Source organism: Pelobates fuscus, chromosome 9, assembly GCF_036172605.1.
Source record: "Pelobates fuscus isolate aPelFus1 chromosome 9, aPelFus1.pri, whole genome shotgun sequence".
NCBI classification, from domain to species: domain Eukaryota; kingdom Metazoa; phylum Chordata; class Amphibia; order Anura; family Pelobatidae; genus Pelobates; species Pelobates fuscus.
The window spans coordinates 5,400,038-5,427,461 of NC_086325.1; the positions used below are offsets into that span (position 1 = coordinate 5,400,038).

Sequence of the window (27,424 nt, forward strand, 5' to 3'; positions counted from 1 at the left end):
TGGGCCTGGGCTTGCAGCATGGCACAATCTGGCTCAAACAGAAGTAAAACATCCCCCACAATGCATCCCGGCTTCCTCCCTTCTGCCCTGGAGATAATTGGAGAAGTAATTCAATTATCTAGGACTAGAGTCAGACTCCATTAACCACATGGTTGCAAAAAGACAGTAAAAGACATAAAATTACATACTGATACATTTAACACATAAAACACACATTTCTACATATCCCCAGTTTAACTGAACACATAAATACCTACATAATATTTAAGACAGTATTACTGTGATATGTTACAAAGTCTTAAAGGGACATTAGTCCCAAAAGTCCCAATATGTCCATCGCTGATTTTAAAGGGCCAGTAGCAGCAATATAAATTATTACATGCCCAAATATAGTTTTTAAAGTGCAACATGTCCAGGGGCCATAGTCAGCGGGCAGGAGGCTAGCAACCAGGCCTCTCCAGTTCACAGTGGCGAAGCTGGTTTCGCCACATTTCTCCCCTTTGCCAATTAGACTAACCGGGTACCTGACTTTCTGCCGGTCAGTGCCCTGGTTAGTCCAGCAACACACCCACAAAACAGAAATAACAGAGCAGCCCACCCACACTAACCGGTTACTACATCTGGGTGAGGAAGAATTTTGTCCAGGTCCCGGTGTCTCACCACTGCTGTGTGGGCGACTGGTAGGCTGCCTTGGTGGGTTGCTGGGGGGGCAGAGACCAGCGGTACTCTGTCCTGTTGCCAGCACTACCACGGGAGTAGTCTGGTGAGCGCCGGGTTGCTGGAGACTGACTGTCTCCCCTTTAGGTGCACATCTCGGCTGTCGGAGGGAGAGACCGACTGTCTCCCCTTTGGATACATCACTCTGAGGCTGGGGGACAGGACCGACTGTCCCTACCCCTTGTGCTGTAAGTGCAGAGACTACGGTCCCATCTGCACAGTTGTGGGGCTTAACATCTCCCCTCTGTGGGTTAGGCTGCCGTGGGAGAGAGGGTGTAACAAGCTCCTCTCTCTGGATGGTAAACTGCCGCTGGGGAGAAAGGATGGCACCTTCATCTCCCTGGGGTACACACTGCCGCTGGGGAGGGAGAACGCTGCTCTCCTCTCCCTTCACTTCACACTGCCTTCCTGGCACATCACTTTGCTGCTGGGGGGCAGGAACAACAACCTCTGCCCCCTGTAACTCAGCCTGCCGCTGGGGAGGAAGGACGACACCTTCATCTCCCTGGGGTACACACTCCCGCTGGGGAGGATGGACGACACCATCAGCTCCCGGAGACACACACTGCCGCTGGGGAGGGAGGACACTGCTCTCCTCTCCCTTTACTTCACACTGCCTTCCTGGCATATCACTTTTCTGCCGGGGGGCAGGAACAACAACCTCCGCCCCCTGTAACTCAGCCTGCCGCTGGGGATCTGGGCCTGCTGCCCACCATTCCGTTGGGCCCGGTGGAGAGACCTCGGTCCCATCTCCACCTGCCTGTTGTGGTTCCTCACAGGACCAATCTTGTTGGTTCCTCTGCGTCATTCGCAGCATGAGGTATGCCTGTAAATCGTCGTAGACCCGGGATGCCATCTGCTCCGCTCGGGCTGGTGAGAATAGAGCCATCCTGCTCCTATATTCCCTGGCAAAATCGAATTCCTCCTCCTCCCTCGGAGGTGCTGTAGCAGCTGCGACTCTGTCTCCTTCCATTTTCCTGATTTCCTTTGTAGATAGGGTCGCTGTACGGATACTAGCGTTGCCCTCAATTTGTAATCCAGAAATGGTGTTGTCTGTAGCTGTCCCTCTGGTTGTAGGAACGATCCCGCCGCTTGCCACCAATTGTAACGGACCGTTTCACTTACAAGAGGATAAAACCCAGTTTAGGCGATATCCCCCTTTCCAGATGCACAGGCAGCTACTGCAAACACCATTCTCCCGACTGGAACCACACGAACACTGGAACAGCTGAACAAGAAAAGCAGACATCGGCTTACACTCTTGGCAGTCAGCATACAATCCCATTCCCCCAAAGACCGAGACGACACATCGCTTTGAGGGTTAAGCAAGAACTCTAGACTGGGACACCCAGTCTGGCTTTTATTTCCAACTCACACATACAGGCCACACCCAGGGGGAGGCATAAAAGAACCAATGACATAGATGTTACCTCCCACACATCCCCTCCCCTTAGTGTGACACATAATCCCATTATGCATACAGAGTAAAATATACTTTTACACAACTTTCATAACTTTAAAACCATACATCACATTCACATAAAAATACATATCCACAATCAATCCATTCAGGGGAACAACATATTAAAAAATGGCATGAATCCGACCAGGGGTTTAAAAGTTACTAAAAGTATCTTTTGGGCCTGGGCTTGCAGCATGGCACAATCTGGCTCAAACAGAAGTAAAACATCCCCCACAATGCATCCCGGCTTCCTCCCTTCTGCCCTGGAGATAATTGGAGAAGTAATTCAATTATCTAGGACTAGAGTCAGACTCCATTAACCACATGGTTGCAAAAAGACAGTAAAAGACATAAAATTACATACTGATACATTTAACACATAAAACACACATTTCTACATATCCCCAGTTTAACTGAACACATAAATACCTACATAATATTTAAGACAGTATTACTGTGATATGTTACAAAGTCTTAAAGGGACATTAGTCCCAAAAGTCCCAATATGTCCATCGCTGATTTTAAAGGGCCAGTAGCAGCAATATAAATTATTACATGCCCAAATATAGTTTTTAAAGTGCAACATGTCCAGGGGCCATAGTCAGCGGGCAGGAGGCTAGCAACCAGGCCTCTCCAGTTCACAGTGGCGAAGCTGGTTTCGCCACAGTTTCATTAAAACTTATTATTATCCTACTCACCTTCATAAATTCACAAATAAATGTATTCCAATCTCATAGTCCATGGGTGAGTAGGTGCATCAATCACAATAAAAAGAGAGAAAAAAGGGAATGAATAATGGCAAAAGTTAAAAATAAATAAAAATAAGAATATTAATATAAAATCTATAAATATTGATGTTAAAGGTATACAAGCTCTTTTGAAACTTTTCAGATAATTTAAACCTTAAAAACCCCTGAATATAAGCGCAAAAGAACATTAATAGTATAAATATAAAAGATAATGATAAAAGAGGAGAAGGGTGATTAATTAGAAATGGCAAACTTCAAAATCTGAATTTAAACCATGGGGAATCAAAGTTTTTAAATTAAAAATAAAACTCATTTCTTCCTTTCCCAATTTTTAAATATAATTTCCTCCTCTCCAGTCTCTTTTCACTTCATTTATGGCACAGAAGAAGAGGTTTTTGGGGTTTTGATTATAATTTTGTTTAAAATGTAAGGATACACTATGAGTTTCTAATCCATTTTTTATATTTCTAATATGTTCTGCGATACGGATTTTAGTGGTCGGATCGTCCTGCCTATATAAAGAAGGTCACATGGGCATTTCAAAAGATATATGATGCCCTTGGAATGGCAAGTTAGGTGATCCTTAATAATAAACGTTTTTTTAATTACATTTTCTATATTCACTAAGTGTCTTATTACTTTTCGTTGTTCTACATGGGAGACACATACCGCATCCATAGAATCCTTTAAGATCTTGTATAAAATGTTTAGGTTTTTTGGGGGCTAGATGGCTTTTTACTAAAATATTTTTAAAGTTGTTAGCCCCTCTATATGTAATCCTTGGTTTTGAAGGTAAGATTTTATTTAAAATAGGGTCGTCTTTTAACAAATGCCAGTGTTTTTTTAATGGTTTTCTGAATACGTTTGTTTTGTCCATTAAAATTGCAAATAAAAAGTATTTCATTTGAATAAGTTTGATTATTTTTTGATTTATATTTTATCAAGTTTTTTCTTTCTATTTTCCCTTCTTCTTCCAGTTCTTTTCTCAAAATGTCCTCGTCATAGCCCTTTTCTATGAATTGTTTCTTTATATGGTTTGCCTTTTCTTTGCAGTCTGAATTAAGTTTACAGTTGCGCCGAATTCTAAGAAATTGGCTTCGAGGAGCGTTATCGAGCCATGGTCTGTGGTGGCAACTTGTTTTTTCAATGTAGCTGTTGGCATCTACTGGTTTGAAGTAGTTTTTTGTTACTATTTGCAGATTTTGGATATTAATATGTAGATCTAAAAAAATAATTTATTTTTCACTACTATGGCAAGTAAGGTTAATTCCCCAATCATTAATGTTCAAGTATTGAATAAAATCTTGCAGGGTTTCTACAGTACCAGTCCATATAAAAAAGATATCGTCTATGAACCGGCAATAGGACACCAAGTTCGCCACCCATTTGTGACCTTATTGTACGTATGTTTCCTCCCAATATGCCATAAAGAGGTTGGCATAACTTGGGGCGAACTTGGTGCCCATTGCCGTGCCACGAATTTGTAGATAAAAAGAATCTTCAAACCAAAAAAAGTTATTTGTTAAGATGAGTAATATTCCCTCTAAAATAAAATCAATTTGTTCTGTCTTAAAATCAGATTTCTCAAAAAAATATTTCAATGCTGCCATTCCTTTATTGTGTGGGATAATACTGTACAAGGAGGTGACATCGCAAGTTACCATTAAATATCCTTCCTCCCATTCACTGCACACAATTCACAGCACGCAATTCACAGTATGCAATTCATGGCACACAATGTTTTAATTAATATCAGTTCAAAACGTATCCCGTCTATTACCCCTGTAATTTTTTATGTACATGCAGTTTTTCAATGTTATTTTCAGTGAAGGCATTTCACCAATGTTTTTTTGTAAATGTTGTTATTAATATTTTTGAAGATTTTGGTTGGCAAACTTTTCAATTGTACACAAAAAAAAGTTTGAGTACCTTCTCATGATTCCGTCTGTCCCAGCCCCTCCATGTATGTCATTCCCTCAGTCTCAGCCCCTCCTTGTGTGTCATTCCATCCACCCAAGCCCCCCCATTGTGTATGTGTCAGGGATGACAATTGTGTGTGTGTGTGTGTGTGCGTGTGTGTAGGGATGCAATGTGTGTGTGTGTAGGGATGCATTGTGTGTATGTAGGGAAGCATTGTGTGTGTAGAGATGCATTGTGTATGTTTAGGAATGCAGTGTGTATGTGTTGGGATGCAGTGTGTATGTGTTGGGATGCAGTGTGTGTGTGTAGGGATGAAGTGTGTGTGTGTGTGTGTGTCTGTAGGGATGCAGTGTGTGTGTGTGTGTGTGTGTAGGGATGCAGTGTGTGTGTGAGAGCGTATTTGGTGGGTAGGATAAGGGCTGTAAGGGCTGAGAAGTATATCCCCCCTCCCTGTTTTCTACCAGTATCCCTGGAATGGACAGCATATACCCTGTTGGTCCAGTGGTGCTGCGGATGCTCTCTGCTTTCACATCAGCCAGCTCTCCCGTGAGAGCACCATGTGGCATCGAGCATTGCAGTGATTACCGTGGCAAAGCTTTGAAAGCCGGGACTGCTGTGCATCTCTGCAAAGGCCTGGGATGGAGATTAGTCCGGGTCTGTGTGCATGTAATGGGCCCGGGATCACGGGGCCCTAAGGTTGCCTGGGTCCCTTACAAGTGAAATGGCTGTACCCACTGGTGTACACACAATCCACGGGACCCCAGTGCAAAACTGATCTGTGCCCTCCACACGCCAACCAACAGACACACACACACACACACACATACATACATACATACATACATACATAGAGACACACACACATACATAGACATAGCTCCTTGGCAGCATCTTGTGGGTGATATTTTTAAGGTGGAATCAACAGGTTTTAGCAACATACTGTATATGTGGTGTAAAGGTGAGGCCAGGATCAAAGATGTTACGGACCGTTTCAGCATAAAAGGGGAAAAATCGGTTTAGGCGATAATCCCCTTTTCCCAAAAAGGCACAGCTACTGTAAAAGCACCAAAACTCACGAACTGGATATAGATGAATAAGGTAGCACTCCAGCTGGAACCTCACAAATAGCTGCTAGCAGATGAATAGGAAAAGCAGACATCAGCTTACACTCCTTAGCAATCAATCTCAAACAGCATACAGTGAATCCCCCCAAGAACGAGACAAGGCTCCGTGTTGAGGGTCAAGCAGTGGTCTGAGGTGCTGGGCACCCAGCCTGGTTTTTATTACATGAGTACACATACAGGCCACACCCAGGGGGAGGCATAAAATAACCAATCACATACATAGCCCTTATTCAGGGGGGAAACATATCCAAAATTCAAGTCATTCGGATGAACAGTTCGTCAGATATGGGTTTCCAAAGATTTGACCGACCGCATGGGTAAAGTATCCGAAAACAGTTCCATGCATTTTGGCCCTGCGGTCGGTCACAAACAAGGGAATGAAAACAGACGAATTGCCTGTGTTATAGAGCCTGGAGAGGGTTTGAATGAATTCCCTTGTTTGTGGGGTTCTTTCTACCGAACGGCGGGTCATTCGGTAGTTTCCATACGAATTTCTGGAAGTATGGAGGTCTCAGCGGTGTTTGCCTAGTCAAGTGTCCGATTTTAGTTCCAGACACTCGACGGCAAAACACCGCTGTTCGGTAGTTTAAGATGGCCGCCGCCACGTGTTTGTTTCCCGAATGGCGGCCACCCAGAGGACAAAGAATACATTACATGGATTGCCAATTACCCGTTTGCAACATTGTTGCACACGGTAATTGGAGGCACACTTATTCCTGGGTGGTCTGGTTGTTCGGTAGTTTCACTCAATATAACGAATGGAGTGATTCTACCGAACAATCAGGTGAATGCTGCATACATATAACCCAGGTTAAACTTAACACATGAATACATATACAATATTACAGGCAGTACACTAGAATATGCTTCACAGTCTTAAAGGGACAGTAGTCCCAAAAGTCCCAATCTGTTCATAGATGATTTTAAAGGGCCAGTAGCAGCCATATACATTATTACATGCCCAAATATAGTTTTTATAGAGCAATATGTCCAGGGGCCGTAGTCGCAGGGCAGGAGGCGGGCAACCAGGCTCCTCCAAAACAATGTGGCGAGATTGGTTTCGTCACATCTCTCCCCCTTTCCAAAAAGACTAACAGGGTATCTGACCTCCTGCCGGTCAGTGCCCTTGTTAGTCCAGCAACCCACCCACAAAGCAAAAAAAAAACAGTACAGCCCACCCACAATAAATAGTTACTACACCTGGGTAGAGGAGAAGTTTGTCCATGTCCAGGTGCCTCACCACGGCTGTGTAGGGGACTGGTAGGCTGCCTTGGTGGGTTGCTGAGTGGGCAGAGACCAGCGGTACTCTGTCCTGGTGCCAGCACTACCACCGGAGTAGTCTGGTTGGAGCCTGGTTGCTGGAGATGGACTGTCTCCCCCTTAGTTGCATAGCTCTGCTGCTGAGGGGGGAGACCGGTTGTCTCCCCCTTGGATACACAGCTCTGTCGTGGGGGGGTAGGACCGACCATCCCTACCCCCTGTGTGGTAAGTGCAGAGACCACGGTCCCATCTGCACTGGTGGGGGGTTTACAGTCTCCCCCTGGTACATTAAGCTGCCGCTGGGGAGAGGGGGTAACAAGCTCCGCTCCCGATAGAACACTCTGCCCATTAATGATCCGCCGCTGGGGAGAGGTGGTAACAAGCTCCTCTCCCATACATATTTCTAGTCTTTGCGGAGGGAGACCGACTGTCTCTCCTCCCAATACAGAGTCCTGCCGCTGGGGAAAGGAGACAGGGCTCTCTATTCCCTGCTGGATACTCTGCCACTGGAGAATGGAGACTGGGCTCCCAATTCCCGAAAACTCACGCTGCCGCTGGGGAGGGAGGACGCTGCTCTCCTCTCCCTGTATTCCACATTGCCCTCCTGGCATATCACTCTGCTGCTGGGGGGCAGGAACAACTACCTCTGCCCCCTGTAACTCAGCCTGCCGCTGGGGAGGGAGGACACTGCTCTCCTCTCCCTGCACTTCACATTGCCCTCCTGGCATATCACTCTGCTGCTGGGGGGCAGGAACAACTACCTCTGCCCCCTGTAACTCAGCCTGCCGCTGGGGAGGGAGGACACTGCTCTCCTCTCCCTGTACTTCACACTGCCTTCCTGGCATATCACTTTGCTGCTGGGGGGCAGGAACAACAACCTCTGCCCCCTGTAACTCAGCCTGCCGCTGGGGAGGGAGGACGCTGCTCTCCCTGTCCCGTAACTGTAATTTCCGGTGGAGGTCCACCCAACGTGGCAGCTGACCATCATCCTCTGCCCGGTATAGCAGAGTCTTGAACACTAGATCCCTCACGATCTTCACGTATTTCTCAGCTGGATTAGGTCTGTAGAAGTTCAGCCGCAACCACATCATACGGTCAAATTCCTCTACAGAATATCTGTACTCCACTGCTGGTTCCATGCTGTTGCTTTTAGGGTCGCTGTACTGGGACATGCGTTGCCCTCAAATTGTACAATCCAGAGTAATGGTGTCTCCTGTAGCTGTCCTTCTGGCTGTAGGAACGATCCCGCCGCTTGCCACCAATTGTTACGGACCGTTTCAGCATAAAAGGGGAAAAATCGGTTTAGGCGATAATCCCCTTTTCCCAAAAAGGCACAGCTACTGTAAAAGCACCAAAACTCACGAACTGGATATAGATGAATAAGGTAGCACTCCAGCTGGAACCTCACAAATAGCTGCTAAGAGATGAATAGGAAAAGCAGACATCAGCTTACACTCCTTAGCAATCAATCTCCAACAGCATACAGTGAATCCCCCCAAGAACGAGACAAGGCTCCGTGTTGAGGGTCAAGCAGTGGTCTGAGGTGCTGGGCACCCAGGCTGGTTTTTATTACATGAGTACACATACAGGCCACACCCAGGGGGAGGCATAAAATAACCAATCACATACATGGTTCAGCCCACACATCCCCTCCCCTCAGATAACATTAAACCCAATTATCCGGTACACTTTTCCAGCCAAGTTCTGGATGTACCCCAAAAACAGGGGGTACACCTTTAAATCCAGCATCGCTGTATAGCCCTTATTCAGGGGGGAAACATATCCAAAATTCAAGTCATTCGGATGAACAGTTCGGCAGATATGGGTTTCCAAAGATTTGACCGACCGCATGGGTAAAGTATCCGAAAACAGTTCCATGCATTTTGGCCCTGCGGTCGGTCACAAACAAGGGAATGAAAACAGACGAATTGCCTGTGTTATAGAGCCTGGAGAGGGTTTGAATGAATTCCCTTGTTTGTGGGGTTCTTTCTACCGAACGGCGGGTCATTCGGTAGTTTCCATACGAATTTCTGGAAGTATGGAGGTCTCAGCGGTGTTTGCCTAGTCAAGTGTCCGATTTTAGTTCCAGACACTCGACGGCAAAACACCGCTGTTCGGTAGTTTAAGATGGCCGCCGCCACGTGTTTATTTCCCGAATGGCGGCCACCCAGAGGACAAAGAATACATTACATGGATTGCCAATTACCCGTTTGCAACATTGTTGCACACGGTAATTGGAGGCACACTTATTCCTGGGTGGTCTGGTTGTTCGGTAGTTTCACTCAATATAACGAATGGAGTGATTCTACCGAACAATCAGGTGAATGCTGCATACATATCACCCAGGTTAAACTTAACACATGAATACATATACAATATTACAGGCAGTACACTAGAATATGCTTCACAGTCTTAAAGGGACAGTAGTCCCAAAAGTCCCAATCTGTTCATAGATGATTTTAAAGGGCCAGTAGCAGCCATATACATTATTACATGCCCAAATATAGTTTTTATAGAGCAATATGTCCAGGGGCCGTAGTCGCAGGGCAGGAGGCGGGCAACCAGGCTCCTCCAAAACAATGTGGCGAGATTGGTTTCGTCACAAAAGATAACACCAAGACACTGAGCTTGCATAATTGCTGCTCAGCACAAACCCTCCTGTGGATTTGATTGCTGCTCAGCACAACTTTTTCTGTCTGAACAGTAAATTCCATTAATCACATTTTTATAAGTGGATGAATACCTGACATTACCCCACACCTGAAGAACGCCCACAGGGCGGGCAGGACAAGGCTTGAGAGGAAATTTGGCGTGAAAATAGCGAATCTTGCGGCCAGGATGTATATCAGATGCCGGAACCCAAGAACGATCGGCTGGTCCATAACCTTTCCAATCCACCAAGTACTGTAAAGTGCCCTGAGAAAACCTGGAATCAATTATGGAGGAGACCTCATACTCTTCCTGTCCAGAGACACTTGAGACAGTATATTTATTGCAAACAAGAGGTTTGAGTAAGGACACATGAAAGGTATTAGGAATTTTCAAGGAGGCCGGAAGGGCCAGAGAGTATGCAACAGGATTGAAAGGTCCAAGGAACCTAGGAGCAAATTTCATGCTAGGGACTTTGAGCCTGATGTTACGAGACGAAAACCAAACCCTCTCACCCACTTGGTAAACAGGGTTTACACCTCGACGTGTATCAGCATAATGCTTGAAACGGTCAGCAGCAGTACCCAGAGCATATTGAACTTTAACCCAGGTATCAGCCAGAAGGTCATCCAAAGCAGGAATAGCCGTATCAGAAAAAACAGCCAGTAGGACAGTAGGATGCCGGCCATTATTAACAAAAAATGGACTATGCCCAGAGGAGTCATGGTCAGCATTGTTCCTAGCAAACTCAGCCAATGGTAGTAATTCGGACCAATTGTCTTGAGTGCTATTAACGAAACAATGCAAATATAATTCCAAGGACTGGTTAGCCCTCTCAGCTGTACCATTGGTCTGGGGGTGGTAAGAGGTTGAAAAAGACAATTCAATCCCTAATTGTTTATTTAAGGCCCTCCAAAACCGAGACACAAACTGAGAACCTCTGTCAGATACTATATTGTGAGGAATGCCATGCAGATGAACAATTTCTCATATAAAGATTAGTACTAGGTCTTGAGCTGACGGCAATTTCTTGCGAGAAATAAAATTAGCCATTTTAGAAAATCGGTCCACAACCATGAGAATGGTGGTATAACTGTTAGAACTAGGAAGTTCAACAATGAAGTCCATGGACAAGTGGGACCATGGGACCTCAGGAATAGGAAAAGGTTGTAACAAGCCACAAGGGAGTTTATGAGGCACTTTGGAAACCGCACAAACAGAAGAAGCCTGCATATATTCCTTAACATCCTTCCTGAGGGAATCCCACTAGAATGACCTCATGATAGCAAAAGTGAATTTATTAATACCTGGGTGACCAACAGACACATTGTCGTGAAACACCTTCATGGTATTAACCCTTTCCCCAATGGGGAGCCAAGCAGTGGAGAGGACAATGAAAGTACAGTGGACACAATGATGCATTCTGAATGATATGGGATGTTTCTTGCTCTAGTATAGCCTCAGTATCAAACTGCCTGGACAAGGCGTCGGCCTTGACATTTTTAGAACCAGGTCTGTAAATGATAAGAAAATTAAAGCGAGAAAGAAATAGAGACCACCTAGCTTGTCTAGACGATAATCGCTTAGCATCTCCTATGTAAGTCAGGTTTTTGTGATCAGTAATGATCAATAGGGGGTCCTTGGAACCCTCTAAAAGATGTTGTCACTCCTTGAGAGCTAGAATAATGGCCAACAATTCTCTATTGCCAATATCGTAATTGCGCTTAGCAGGAGACAACTTTCTAGAAAAGTAGCCACAAGGATGCAATGGAGTATCCTGGCTCTCCCTCTGGGAGAGAACTGCCCCTACCTCTGTCTCTGAAGCATCAACCTCCAGTATGAAAGGCTTACTGATGTAAGGATGTATCAATATGTCGGCAGAGGCAAACCGCCGTTTGAGAGTTTCAAAAGCTTCAATATCCTTCTTAGACCATATCATACTACGAGCCCCCTTGCATGTCATATTGGTGATGGGGGCTATTACTGAAGAAAATCCCTTTATAAATCTTCTGTAATAATTGGTGAAACCAATAAACTTTTGAATGGCTCTCAACCCAGTGGGTAAAGGCCACTGTAAAACAGACTCTAGTGTTTTAGGATCCATCTGAAACCCCGAGGCAGAAATATTATATCCTAAAAACTGTACTTCACACTGGACTGGTCACTGGTCACTGGACTGGTCACAGATATATTTTTCCAAATTTACAATAAAGTTGTAAAGTTTGCAGAACTTGTTTAACATGATCGTGGTGAGACTGGAGGTCAGGAAAATAAATAAGGATATCATCCAGATAGACCAAGACAAACGAGTAAATGTGATCCCTGAGTACATCGTTAATTAAATCTTGGAAAACCGCTGGAGCATTGCACAACCTGAATGGCATCACTAGATATTCATAGTGTCCACTTCTGGTATTAAATGCAGTTAAAAACCTATTTTTATTCTTATCAGAGGATGTTTCCATTACACCTAAGACCTGCCCCCTTAAGGTGCTTAGGTGCGGTAGTTTTCCGGACGTATGGGACAATTGTTTCTCATATGTCCCTTCCTACCGCAGTATAGACATAGGCTTTCTTTTCTCCTATGTTGTCTTTCTGCTTCCGACAGTCTAGTGACCCCCAACTGCATGGGTTAGGGTTCGGACTGTACAGGAATTTCAGGGACAATAGGTCTGAAAAAACGGGGTACTAAATGTATACTCATGTGTCTGGTCTTGTTTCTAGTAGCTTCTCAGGTTCTCAGTCTATTATCAATTTGTATGACAAAGGTGATAAATTCATTAAGCTTTTTTGGTACGTTTTTGGCGGCAATCTCATCTAGCATAGTTTCAGATAGTCCCTTTTTAAATGCAGAGATTAACCCACTATTAGTCCAGTCTACCTCGGAAGCTTGGGTATGAAATTCTATGGCATATTCCGAGATAGACCGGTTCCCTTGTCTGATGTGCATCAGGGCAGTAGAGGCGTCATCCTCTCTGCCTAAAGGGTCAAACGTAAGTTTGAATTCCGTAAGGAACTCCTGGTAATTGTGTGCCACACTCCTATTACTCTCCCATAATGGATTGGCCCAAGCTAAAGTTGTACCTTTTAACTGATTCATTAGGTAACCAATGTTAGCTCTGTCTGCGGGAAAAGATTCCGGTGAGGCCTCAAAATGATACTCCATTTGGTTAAGAAATCCCCGGCATTCTTGAATATTACCATCAAAATGCAGGGGAGGAGATAGGGAGATAGTAGGTGCGTTGTGTACTATGGGTGGAGGTACATAAGGTGGAGGTGAGGCCGCAGGTTGCAGGTGCGCTGTTCAGGTAATAAGCGTACTGAAGGCCTGGGCAAACTGATACAGTTTCCTTTCGCAAGCAGCTATGTGCTTACACAATTCTACAGGATCTATGGCCATGTCGTAATGTCAGGATTACAGTATGATCCAGTACGTAGAATAGTGTAACACAGAGGACTGATAGGTAACATATACCGGACCTTAGAATAGCTGGACTAACAAACCAAAGAATAGTCAGGAATAGCCGAGGTCGAGGGATACAGAAAAGAGACACAACGATAAGGAAAAGCCAGGGGTCAGAGATGCCAGAAAAAAGGGAAGTCAAAAACAATGCCAAAGTCAAATAACCATAATTACCAGAATCAATAACGCACACTCTCGGACAACCACAAGGGAAACCATGACAGGGCACTGAGCAGGATGAGAACTGGGCCTAACTACCCCTCCTCTGGAACTGATAGGCTGTAATCGGCCTTTGACCCATAAGGCAGTTAGCAGGTTCACATTTGCATAATTGCTGCTCAGCACAAACCCTACTGTGGATTTGATTGCTGCTCAGCACAACTTTTCCTGTCAGGACAGTAATGTTGTTCGGCACAACTTTTCCTGTCTGAACAGTAAATTCCATTAATCACATTTTTATAAGTGGATGAATATGTGACACGAAGGAGGATCAGCATTATGAGGGGGAAAAATATGAAGCTCGGTTTTAGAGAGATTGAGTTTCAGAAAGTGAGAGGACATCCAATCAGAGATTGAAGAAAAGCAAGCGGTAAAAAGATCAGGGGAGGAGAGATATATCTGGGTGTTGTCGGCATACAGATGGTAGTGGAATGAGTTAATGAGTTTGCCAAGAGAGGCAGTATAAAGAGAGAACAGAAGGGGACCAAGAACAGATCCTTGGGGGCCTTCAACCGAGACAGGGTGAGAGGAGGAGGTGTCATTGCAAAAGGAGACACTGAACGAACATTGGGAGAGATAGGAGGAGAACCACGAGAGGACATTGTCACAGAGACAGATTGCAGAGTTTGGAGAAGGAGGACATGATCAACAGTGTCAAAGGCAGCAGAGAACCTTTGGATCTGTGATTAGGTAATTTGTAACTTTAATAAGAGCAGTCTCAGTAGAGTGTAGGGGGCAAAAGCCAAATTGAATATGATCGAGGAGGGAGTTGGAATTTAGGAAGTGAGTCATACGAGTAAAGACAAGTCTTTCTAGAGGTTTTGAGGAAAAAGGAAGCAGGTATAAGGGACAATAGTTGGAAGAGGAAGGGATGGCTTTTTTAGGATAGGTATGACAGTAGCATACTTAAGGGGAGCAGCACCAGATGAAAGAGAGCAGTTTAGGTACTGCAGCAAGCGGACACGTGGTGGGACGAGAGAAGAGGAGAAACAAAGCCAACTCCTGTTCTGTAGCTGGGGAGAAGACCTGTAGGGTAGGGAAGGTACAGTCCACTAATTAAACAGTATGTAATCCTGTGACCAAACAGAACTCTGCCGAATGTGTGTGGTATGATGAAGGTTTAGCTAGTTGGAAGAAGTGTCCCTTAGTTAAGGACAGATGAAGGAATCTTTCTGATGCACATAGTATGAAAGCATGCCTAAACGTTTCTAAGGATGGCACCAGCACACAGACATATAGCGTCTATTGCTTTAACACATTATTAGCATTTATTATTGCATATGGCAGCTATAATATGCATCATCAAATTTAACATCTATGAACGGATTGCCACCAGAAGCCATTTTTTGGTTGCAATTCAGTCATTTCCGGCATGTGGTGTGTATAATGATGCAGTTTAATGACTGACCAATTGACATTCAGGGAAGGCAGTTCACATTATGTAGGGAGTCTAAGATTAGAAGCCTGCTCCTCAACCTCAGCTAACTAATAAACACTGACATAGAAACATAGAATGTGACGGCAGATAAGAACCATTCGGCCCATCTAGTCTGCCCAGACTAGACGTTAAGGTACGAGACAGATAGCTTTATTGACGTGTATCACCATATATAGATTTCCTTTATGAAGAAAAAGGTGTACAGGCCATGTGTATGCAAATGGGGAAAAGATGATTATATTGTACAAATTGTTTGGTTTTCCTTTTTATCTTTGATTAAGACATGTCAGGATTAGGAGATTTTAGCTTGTTTTAATTTGAAACATATTTAGTAGAAGTGAATGAATGGAAAAACAATAGTGTTGTCTATCATGTGTGGATTATACAGGTTACAGATCTCTCAAACATTCAGACAGTTAATTCTCCTATTAGGATATAGAGATTTTAAATGAAAATTATTTATTATGTTGCACCATGGTAAAATTAAACTTCTGGGATATGTCTTTCTCTGGGGACGTTTTGCAAAACCGACCAAGAGAAATCTTATAAAATGTCTGCTTGTAACGAAATCCCCTCTAGCACAGAGCTGACTGTGAGGACAATGCAGAATTTCATTTTCATAAGGAGTCTTACAGCAAAAATAACCAAAAAAATAAAATGAAATTTATATTAAAAGCTGGATACATTTTACAAATCATTAAGCTATTTTTCATAAGCAACAGAAGTGGAATAATTCTGAACAAACGTTTTTACCAGATTACGTTCACCTCACACATCTCCGAACGCTTGAAATTGAAATTGTAAAGGGAAATAAATGACTGCAACTCCCACGATCCTCAACAATTTTTCCCTTACAGATCTACCATTTGCCCACTTACAGAAGTCAATTGTTCTATATTTCCACCCTGCCCCATGAACGCTTTATACAAGGTAATATCTAACCATGTGCTACATCCCTCCGTATATGTTGTAACATTAAATCAATACTAAAAACAGACAGTGGTCACAAATCAGAATTTTTAAGGCAGTTTTTATCAAGAACTGAGTCTGCAAGTTTATCTATAAAATAGCACACGTGTTTATGAAAAATATGAAAATTATTCATGTTAAAAACGATGTGAAATAGCTAAGCTTTGATGAGTCATAAAGAAGGAAGAAAAACATGCTTCACACTGTTAGTAGCTGCAATCCGCATGGAATTTAGATATTAGAGTTTTACACTCGAGCACTGTGTTTGTTGGCAGTCCCCATGGAGGGTTGGCTTCCTGGTACGGTAGACTTTTTTAGGTCGAGATATTCAGCCTAAACTTATATCACCTAACTTAGGGTTTTGGAAAAGCTAATTCTAAATACTTTAAAAGCAATCTCTTCTGTATGGGCTGCCTTGTGATATGCTAGCAAGCAGAGGTTATACTTTTTATTCCTCTCGTTTTTTTTCCTTTCTTCTTGTTCTTGAGTATTAACCGGTTCCAGCCTTGTGACTAAATAAGTTGCATCCCCTTAAAATATTACAGAGGGAGCAAATTCCATACTTTTGCTAGTCCAGAATCAAGCAGTTTTAGCAACTTATACCCAAAATCGGTTTTGCCGTGATAATTCCCCTATAGCTTAGCACTTTGCTATAAAGCAGGAGCCACTTTACACTTTTTTTATTATTATTATTAATATTATTATTGGTATTTATATAGCGCCAGCTTATTCCGCAGTACTTTACAATAAGAGGGGAATTTACCAAATGAGACAATAACAAAGTGTTACAGGAACAATAGGTAGTTGAAGACCCTGCTCAAATGAGCTTACAGTCTCGAAGAGGTATAAAAACACAAAAGAAAGGGTATTGAGGGAGACAGCAAATAGACGTGGTAGGAAAGCAGCAGAACTGGAGGTGAGAGTGGAGTGTGGCACTTTGGGAGAGAATAAGAGGAAGGATTAAGAGATAGAATTTACTTTTGGAGGCCGTAAGCATTCCTAAAAAGATGGGTTTTGAGAGACTTCTTAAAGGATTGACAACAGTGTCAAAGGCAGCAGAGAGGTCAATGAGAATTAGTTTGGAGTAATGGCCTTTTAGCTGCAATTAGATCATTTGTAACTCGAATCAGAGCAGTCTCTGTGGAGTGGAGGGGGTAGAATCCAGACTGAAGAGGGTCAATAAGAAATTTGGAATTGACGAAGCAAGTCAGATGGGTGAAGACAAGTCTTTCCAAAAGCTTTGAGGAAAAAGGGAGCTCCTTCCAACAAGACGTTTGTTGTAAGGGAGAGTTGGGTCCAGAGATGGCTTTTTGAAGACAGGTACAAAAGTAGCATTCTTAAGGGGAGCTGGGAAAACATCAGAAGAAAGATAGCAGTTGAAGATGTGTGTTAAGGAAGGCACAAGACAAGGGGAAAGAGATCTGATGAGGTGGGACAGGATGGGATCAAGCGCCGAAGTGGTGGGGCTAGAGGGAAGGAGAAGCACAGCCACCTCTTGTTCAGTAGCTGGAGAGAAGTCTTGGAGGATAGGGATGGTATGGTCCAAGTGAGGTTGAGATGGATAGGGGAGAACGGAGGAGAATTAATTCCTTAACTGTTTAATCTTGTTAGTAAAGTAACATGCAAAGCTATTAGCTAAAAGTTTAGTTTGCGGGGTGGAAAATAGCAGGGCGAAGAATAGAGTTAAAGGTATTAAAAAGATGCCTAGGATTGCAGGAGCATGAACTAATGAGAGAGGAAAAGTAGGACTGTTTAGCAAGGGTAAGGGCTGCACTGTATGACCGCAAGACAAATTTTAATGGAGGTTGGAGGTGCGAGACTTCCTCCAACAGCGTTCAGCTGAATGGGAGCTTTAAACATAATTGTAAGTGATAAGATCTACGTAAAAGAAAGGATACTTGGAATAGCATTACTGTGGCAAACCTAGCCACTTCTGGACTATGCTGTACTAAGGTTGTCCGTAGGCTGAAAGGGGGGACTGTATATTTTGTATTACGTGTGTATTATCTATGGCCGTTCGCACGCTGGCAGCCTTAAGCTACCAGCCTGCCAACACTTCGTTTGACGAATAGCGGCTATCCGGGCCGTTCGCCAAACGAATACGGGCTCCCCAGGTGGACCACACGCTTAGAGTCGTGTGGCGCTCATTAACCGATTGCAACAATGTTGCAATCGGTAATTAAAGGCTCTCCTAGGTGACCGTCGTTCGACTACCGACCATGCGGCGGTCGGCCATCTTGGATCCTTTGTCTCTCCAGCGGTGTTCGGTCGTCGAGTGCCTGGTACTAAAAACGGCTACTCAATGATACGAACACCGCTGGACTTCCAGAGCGTTCGGGAGTTCCGCTCTCATCACATAATGTTCCCCATCGGTGTTCGGTAGTTTCAAACCGAACTCGATGGTTAAGTATATTTCATGCGGCGTTCAGTTAGTTTAGCTGGGATCTGAGCGGTATTCGTACTAAATGTGCCCACAGACCCCAGCTATCTACCGAATGGTTGTTCGTACAAAAGCGATGAATATTATGTGAAATACAGATTTTATGTGAATTGTCAGTTTGGCTGCACGAGGGGATAATCCACTTAATCGTCCATTTTAATGGGAGTATGCCTCTTGTGCAGCAATGCCTGCTGGGATAATTACACTGCCTGATGGGAGAAATCCCCTGTAAAATCTGTAAGGAAACCCCTTGCAAGGGGAACTGCATAAATATGGATGTCTGTGAATAAAGCGAGTTAGTTGACTCCCAAACTGTGTTTCGTCCGGTTATTGGGAGGATTGGGGATATTGCCTTGCTTTCTAACTCTGACTGTGGATTACCTGTGATACCAACGGAAACCGTGGACTATACTACTGCATTCCGTTACAATTACAGTGAAGGCAGTAAATGCTAATGGTGAAATAGGAAGGATAGTTTTTGGGGGGCTATTGGTAGGTTATTGTAACGGAATGCAGTATAACCATACACGATATCCGTTGGTATCCTCAGGAAATCCACAGTCAGAGTAGAAAGCAAGGCAATATCCCCAATCCTCCCAATAACCGGACGAAACACAGTTTGGGAGTCAACTAACTCGGTTTATTCACAAGCAGCGTATTTATACAGTTCCCCATGCAAGGGGTTTCCACACAGATATTCCAGGGGATTTCTCCCAACATGCATTGTGACTTTCCCAACAGGCATTGCGGCACGAGAGGGATACTCCCACTAAAATGGACGATTAAGTGGATTATCCCCTCGTGCCTCAAAACCGACAATTGACTTTAAAATACATAATTCACACAATATTCGGTACTTTGGAATAATCGAACGTTCGGTAGATAGCTGGGGTCGGAGCGCACACTTTGTGAGAATACCGCTCCGATCCCAGCTGAATTGACCGAACGCCGCACCTAATACATTTAAACATGGAAGTTGGCCTAAAAGTACCGAATAAGTACGGGACACATAATGTACCGAACGCGGAACTCCCGAACGCTCTGGAAGTCCAGCGGTGCTCGGATCATCGAGTAGCCGTTTTCAGTTCCAGGCTCTCGACGACCGAACACCGCTGCAGAGACAAAGGATCCAAGATGGCCGACCGCCGCATGGTCGGTAGTGGATCGACGGCCACCTAGGAGAGCCCTTAACTACCGATTTCAACAATGTTGCAATCGGTTAATTGGTACCACACGACTTGGGAATGTGTGGTTGACCTGGGGAGCCCGTATTCGTACGGCGAACGGCCAGGATAGCCGTGTTTCGTCGTATGAATGCTTGTATGCTGGCAGCGTACGGCTGTCAGCGTGCGAACGGCCATAGCACAATACATACACATTTAACGGAACACATCACACATACAGTCTACGGACAACCTATACTGCATATAGCTCAGAAGTGGCTAGTTTTGCCACAATGCTCCCCCAGAACCAAGCCGGCATACACAGTCTGATCCCAACGGATCGGCTTGGGGATGTCCGGGAGAGTACTCACAGATCACTTCTCGAGTTCAGTCTGTCTGGATAACCCGTCAGCGTTACCGTTTTGTTTTCCGGGCCGATAGTGAATGGTAAAGTCAAAGGGCTGCAGTGCCAAACTCCAGCGCAGCAGCCTGGCATTGTCCCCAGATACACGGTTTAGCCACACTAACGGGTTGTGATCTGTGAGTAAGGAAAAAGGTTGTCCGTACAAATATGGCTGTAACTTTTTGAGGGCCCACACCACGGCCAGGCATTCTTTCTCGGTGGCAGCGTAGCTCACTTCACGCGGCAGCAACTTGCGGCTTAGGTAGGCTACGGGGTGTTCTCCGCCATCGGCTCCCACTTGGCTCAGTACTGCCCCCAATCCAAACATTGAAGCGTCTGTGTGAACAAGAAATCTTTTAGTTGGATCAGGAGCAGTTAACACAGGAGCATTAGTTAGAGCCGTTTTGAGTTGCTGGAATGCCTGCTCACACTCTGGGGCCCAGACAACCTGTCGGGGAAGGTTCTTTTTAGTCAAGTCCGTTAGGGGTTTGGCCAGGGTGCTATAGTCTGGAACAAACTTTCTGTAATAGCCGGCCGTCCCTAAAAACGCCAGCACCTGAGTCTTAGTCCTGGGGGTAGGCCACTTTGCTACGGCCTCAATCTTGGCTGGCTCGGGTCTCTGCTGCCCACACCCTACTCGGTGTCCCAGATACTGCACCTCAGCCATACCTATGTGGCACTTGCTAGGCTTTAACGTTAACCCAGCCTCCCCAATACGATCTAGGATCGCCCCTATATGGTGTAGGTGGTCTTCCCAGGTCTGGCTAAAGATGGCTATATCATCTAGATAGGCACAGGCATACTCCTGGAACCCGTCCAGTAGCCGATCTACCATCCGCTGAAAGGTAGCCGGAGCGTTTTTCATTCCGAAAGGCATGACCTTGAACTGGTACAGGCCAAACGGAGTGACAAACGCCGACTTGGGGATGGCGTCATCGGCTAGTGGAATTTGCCAGTATCCCTTACACAAATCAATGGTAGTGAGATACTGGCCCCGTGCCATCTTATCTAACAGCTCGTCTATCCGGGGCATCGGGTAGGCATCAGACACCGTTTTGTCATTTAGCCTCCGGTAGTCGACACAGAACCTGGTGGTGCCATCCTTTTTCGGTACCAGGACTACCGGCGATGCCCAGGGGCTATCGGAGGGTTCGATAACCCCTAGCTGTAACATCTCATCTAGCTCGGCTTTCATATGGGTACGGACTGATTCCGGAACCCTATATGGAGCCTGTCTCATAGGTAGCTGTCCCAGGGTGTCTACTCGGTGGGTGGCTAGCGGAGTGTAACCAGGTAAATTGGAGAAGGTAGCTCCTTTGGCTTCGATCAGCGCTTGTACCTGGGCACGCTCATGGGCGCTTAGCCGCTCCCCCAGCTGAACTCCCTGGGAGGGCTCTATCGGTGCCTCGGGTTCTAGTAGGTCAGGTAAGGGTAGGTTCTCCTGATCTTCTAAGGAGGAGGCACAGATGGCCGTTACATCCTCGATCCTCTCATGGTAGGGTTTGAGCATGTTCACGTGGAGCATGCGTCTCTTCCCTACCCCTGAGCAGGGGCCAATCACATAGGTAGTGTCGCATCGCTGCTCCACTACCTGGTATGGGCCTTGCCAGATGGCCTGCAGCTTGTCTGTGCGGACCGGTTTTAAAATTAAAACCTTCTGTCCCACCTGAAAGCTGCGGTCTCGGGCTCGTCTATCGTACCAGCGTCGCTGTCGTTGCTGGGCCGCCTGGAGGTTGGTGTGTACAGCCTGAGTGAGCGCCTCCAGACGGTCCCTGAACTCCAGGACGTAGGATATGATAGGGGTTTCGTTGGTAGTACTCTCTCCCTCCCAATGTTCCCTAATTAAGTTCAAGGGTCCCCGCACCCTCCTCCCAAATAGTAACTCAAACGGGGAGAATCCTGTCGACTCCTGGGGAACCTCTCTATAAGCAAAGAGTAGGTGAGGCAGAAACCTCTCCCAGTCTTTGTGGGTCTCCCCGAACGTCCGAAGCATCTGCTTCAGTGTCCCGTTGAACCTCTCACATAGCCCATTGGACTGGGGGTGGTAGGCGGAATTAACTATTGGCTTAATGCCACATACCTTCCACATATGTTGAGTAACTTCGGCCGTAAACTGGGTACCTCGGTCCGAGATTATCTCTTGGGGAAACCCTACCCGGGAAAACACTTTCATTAATGTTTCCGCTACGGTCTCAGCATGGATATTAGTGAGGGCCACAGCTTTGGGGTACCTGGTGGCGTAATCCACTACAGTTAGAATGTATCTTTTGCCAGAGGGACTGGGTTTTGGCAGGGGCCCTACGATATCCACCGCTACTCGGCTGAAGGGTTCTGCGATAATGGGTAGGGGACATAGCTTGGCCTTGTGGCGATCCCCTCGTTTACCTACTCGCTGGCAGACGTCGCAAGAGGTGCAATACTGGCGCACATCCTGCGAGATTCCGGGCCAGAAGAAGGCATGCGTTAAGCGGTACCGGGTACGGGTCATCCCTAGGTGTCCTGACAAGGGGATGTCATGAGCAATTCTAAGCAGCTCCTGCCTATACTTTTGCGGTACCACTAGCTGCTTGTTAGTCAGGGTGACAGACCCCCCCACATCTTTTGTCGTGACACGGTATAACAACTCCTTCTCCCAGATGTACCGCTCCCCCTCTAGCCCGGCTTGGTCTGTTTGTGCCCGGTCCCTATATACTTGGAGGGTGGGATCGGTCTGGACTTCGGTCGCAAAGGTAGTCGGGGTATCCCAGGGCATGGGGGTCGGTTGGGGAGCATGGTCTCTTACCTGAGCCTCAGAGTGTATCGGTGTAGCCATGGTGCGAGCCTGTTGCCGGGTGGTTACGGGGTGTGCCTCCTGGTAGGGAGTCTGGGGAATAAAAGCGGAAGTAATTTGGCCTAAGTCATTCCCCAGCACAACATCTGCAGGTAAATTTTGCATAAGCCCCACTTCCACAGTCCCCTCTCCCACACCCCAATCCAAGTGTACTTTGGCAGTCGGTAGCCGGTATACTGCTCCCCCGGCCACCCGTACTGCCACTGAACCGCCAGTGTGGGTTGTGCCCGGTACCAAATGTGGTGCAACCAAAGTTAAAGTGGCTCCCGAATCCCGGAGCCCTTGTACCTCCTTCCCCTCTAGGGTTACTAGCTGCCGATGATGTTGTCGGTTGTCGGTGGCTCGGACCGACATTACTTCTTGGAGCACCCCTAGAGGCTCCTCAATTTGAGCGCTCAGCAATTCTTGGGTGACGGGTGCTACCTGGTAATGGTGTGCAGCAGCCCTTGGTGCCAAATTTTGTCGCACCTGATTCCAAGCTTGCCGGCTCCGGTTTTGGGTGCACTCCCGAGAAATGTGTCCCCACTGCTTGCAGGTGTGACACTGAATGTTAGACCGGCCGTTGTATCGGGAGGGGGGTGGTGGAGTATTCAGTGCTGGCCTGTGCAGGGGTACGGTGGGGCCGGTAGGAGAAAAATTATTGGGTGGCCCGGTAATCCGAGGGAGGGTCTTATTCTGTGATCCGTGATGCCTCCTGGCATCAAAATGCTGATCCGCCAATCTAGCGGCTTCGGGTAGGGTGAGTGGTTTACGGTCTCTCACCCATTCTTGTGCGTCTGGGGACAAGCCATTAAAAAAATGTTCCAGTAGCATAAGCTGTCGCAACTCCTCCATATTAGTGGCGTTGCTGGCCTGTATCCATCCTTGCGATGCTTGATCCAGCTTGTGCGCCCACTCTGCGTGAGAATCTTTCTCCGGTTTGCGCAAGCCCCTGAACTTGCGCCGGTATGCTTCTGGGGTAATAGCATACCTCTCCAAGATCGCCCTCTTTACTTTAGGGTAATCTTTGCTGTCCTCTCGAGGTACAGCACGGTAGGCTTCAGCTGCCCTACCCGATAATTTGCCGGCCAGCAGCGGCACCCATACTGCGGGTTCCAAATCGTGCAAATCGCACAGCCGCTCAAAATCCTGTAAGTACCCATCAATTTCGTCCTTTTCTTCACAAAACGCTTTAAATGCGTGATGTGGGACTTTGGGCTTTACCTGTCCATAGGTGGAGGCAGTAACAGACTCTGCCCTAGGCGGGGTTGCTGGTGGGTTGGTTGCCAGCAGATAATCCTGTACATCCGATATCATCACGGTCAATATTTCCAACGATACTGGTTGCGGCAGAAACTCCAACCTGGTTCGTAGCTCTTTTTGGAATGGGGTCTCTTCCTTGGCTGGTGGAGGTGTAGCGCTGCGGGCTCTGTCTCCCTCCATCAGTTCAGCGATCAGCACAGCCTTAGATTTGTTGCTGGCTATCTTGCCCCTGGCTTCCAGTAGCTCTTTTAAAGTCTGTTGTTTCAGTATGGTGTAGTCAATCTCCATACGAATTGCCCTTGCTTTCCTTGTTCGGTAGTTCCAGTTTACACGAACGCTGCTTTTCGGCTGTAAGGTTCGGATCCCGTCGCTTGCCACCAATTGTAACGGAATGCAGTATAACCATACACGATATCCGTTGGTATCCTCAGGAAATGCACAGTCAGAGTAGAAAGCAAGGCAATATCCCCAATCCTCCCAATAACCGGACAAAACACAGTTTGGGAGTCAACTAACTCGGTTTATTCACAAGCAGCGTATTTATACAGTTCCCCATGCAAGGGGTTTCCACACAGATATTCCAGGGGATTTCTCCCAACATGCATTGTGACTTTCCCAACAGGCATTGCGGCACGAGAGGGATACTCCCACTAAAATGGACGATTAAGTGGATTATCCCCTCGTGCAGCAAAACCGACAATTGACTTTAAAATACATAATTCACACAATATTCGGTACTTTGGAATAATCGAACGTTCGGTAGATAGCTGGGGTCGGAGCGCACACTTTGTGAGAATACCGCTCCGATCCCAGCTGAATTGACCGAACGCCGCACCTAATACATTTAAACATGGAAGTTGGCCTAAAAGTACCGAATAAGTACGGGACACATAATGTACCGAACGCGGAACTCCCGAACGCTCTGGAAGTCCAGCGGTGCTCGGATCATCGAGTAGCCGTTTTCAGTTCCAGGCTCTCGACGACCGAACACCGCTGCAGAGACAAAGGATCCAAGATGGCCGACCGCCGCATGGTCGGTAGTGGATCGACGGCCACCTAGGCGAGCCCTTAACTACCGATTGCAACAATGTTGCAATCGGTTAATTGGTACCACACGACTTGGGAATGTGTGGTCGACCTGGGGAGCCCGTATTCGTACGGCGAACGGCCAGGATAGCCGTGTTTCGTCGTATGAATGCTTGTATGCTGGCAGCGTATGGCTGTCAGCGTGCGAACGGCCATAGCACAATACATACACATTTAACGGAACACATCACACATACAGCCTACGGACAACCTATACTGCATATAGCTCAGAAGTGGCTAGTTTTGCCACAGTTATCCATGTTCCATAACCCAAAGTGCCATAAGGACATTTCACAAAGAAACAAACCAGACAACAATGAGCATTTTGGTTTCTTTTGTGGTCAGTTTTGTGTAAACAATTTTCATATATAAATCTGAAAGGATAAAAAGGGCTTTATAGTGCAGGATATCTCTGAATTATTTGAATCCCTTATTAAATATCTATAGTAATGCACTCACAATTCCCAGAGCCACTTCAAACCGGCACTGAGAATTGTGACCAGAATTGGTTTACTTATTAATTGTTCTGTCTAGGCACATATAACAAGTACCTTGCAAAACTTTCACTCTATCCGTCCAAAGAGTGGTTCGCTTCATCCTATGATAAACTATCGATTCCAAAACCCCAAATTGGTGGAGCTGATTCCAGGTGAGGAATGAGTCTGCCTGTTACCGACACTTCTTAATAGTACTTTAAACTTGTTAGTATTTTTTTTTTATGTGTGTGCTTAATGCATTATCTACATAATGCAGAAATATAAACCAGTGCTGTATTTTATTAGTCTTGTCTCTGGGATTCCTTAACCCCATTTACACTCTGCACACTCATTGAAACATCACATTAAAAGTCAATATATTTAATAAAAGCATTAAATATGTAAAGGTGAGTTTAGTCTGCTGATTTTACAATTTATTTTCTTGTAGAACCAACACCATCAAAATAGAAATGTCAAATCACACCAAAGTAACATATTTCATTATTAAAGGGATTTCAGATGATCCCAACCTGCAGCTTCCAATCTTCCTCCTGGTTCTCTTCATGTATATCATCACTCTTGGTGGCAACATGACCATCTTCCTCCTGATCTGTCTGGATCGTCACCTTCACACTCCCATGTACTTCTTCCTTAGTAACTTGTCTATCATGGACATGTCTTCTACCACTGTCACTCTACATAGGATCCTGGTGAAGTATGTAACAGGTAATGGAACAATTTCATTTTTCTGCTGCATGACACAAGTGTATTTCTTCTCGAGTATCACCGGTGATCAACTGTTACTATTAACGGCAATGAGCTATGATCGTTATGCAGCGATCTGCATGGCTCTGCGTTATCCAATAGTCATGAACTCCAAGACCTGTGGCCTGTTAGCCATTGTCTGTTGGATGTTGGGATTTTTACAAGTTATACCGTATATCATTTTATTATCAAGTTATACCTGCTATCGTTCAAACTATGTCAATCATTTCTACTGTGATCTTGTGCCAGTCATGAAACTCTCTTGCAGTGATACGTCGGCTTTGGAGATACTGATATTTACAGAGGGGCTGTTACTGCTAAATCTCACCCCTTGTCTGCTTACCTTCATCTCTTATGTTTTCATTATTGTGACGATATTGAGAATTCAGACAAAAATTGGGCGACGTAAAGCTTTTTATACGTGTTCCTCACACCTCATTGTGGTCCTGTTTCTCTACATTACCCTCGGATGCCAATATTTAGCCCCAGTATCTACAAACACGGTGATCTCTTATAAACTGTTTTCTCTTTTTAACACCGCTGCTGTGCCCATGGTTAACCCACTGATTTACAGCTTGAGAAATAATGATGTGAAATCAGCCTTTGGACGAAGGGTGAAATATTTTAGAGCTTTAATCTAATTTCCAACATCAAATCATCGTAGTTCTTTCATTTTTGGATCTGTCAATCCAAAACAAAAAATATATATGTAAAATATAGAATGAAAAATGAAACTGTAAAGAGCAATACTAAAAGGAAAATGCTTATTAAAAGAAATAAATCAATTAAAGACAAACAAGTCTTTGGTGCATCTGCCGAATATTACACATTTATTTGAGTTTGGGCATATGGGACATTTATGCAGTATCAAGTGCTGACACTTTACCAAGTTATAAATATATAGCTACAGTTGTGCTCAAAAGTTTACATACCCTTGGAGAATTGGTAATATATGAACCCCTGTTCAAAAGTCGACATACCCTTAGTGCTTAATACTGTGTGTTGCCCCCTTTAGCATCAAGCGTGCAGTCGTCTGTTGTTGTCTGTTG

General features: G+C 45.4%; 1 protein-coding gene across 1 annotated transcript; it reads left to right on the top strand.

The window, feature by feature from the left end:
- The first annotated feature begins 1,539 nt into the window (after nt 1–1,539).
- On the top strand, nt 1,540–27,016 carry LOC134573022 (olfactory receptor 6C1-like). Its single transcript, XM_063432382.1, has 4 exons — nt 1,540–1,590; nt 3,982–4,048; nt 25,669–25,783; nt 26,059–27,016. Exons 1-4 carry the CDS (start codon nt 1,540–1,542, stop codon nt 27,014–27,016), a joined length of 1,191 nt encoding a protein of 396 aa, XP_063288452.1.
- The last annotated feature ends 408 nt before the right edge of the window (nt 27,017–27,424 follow it).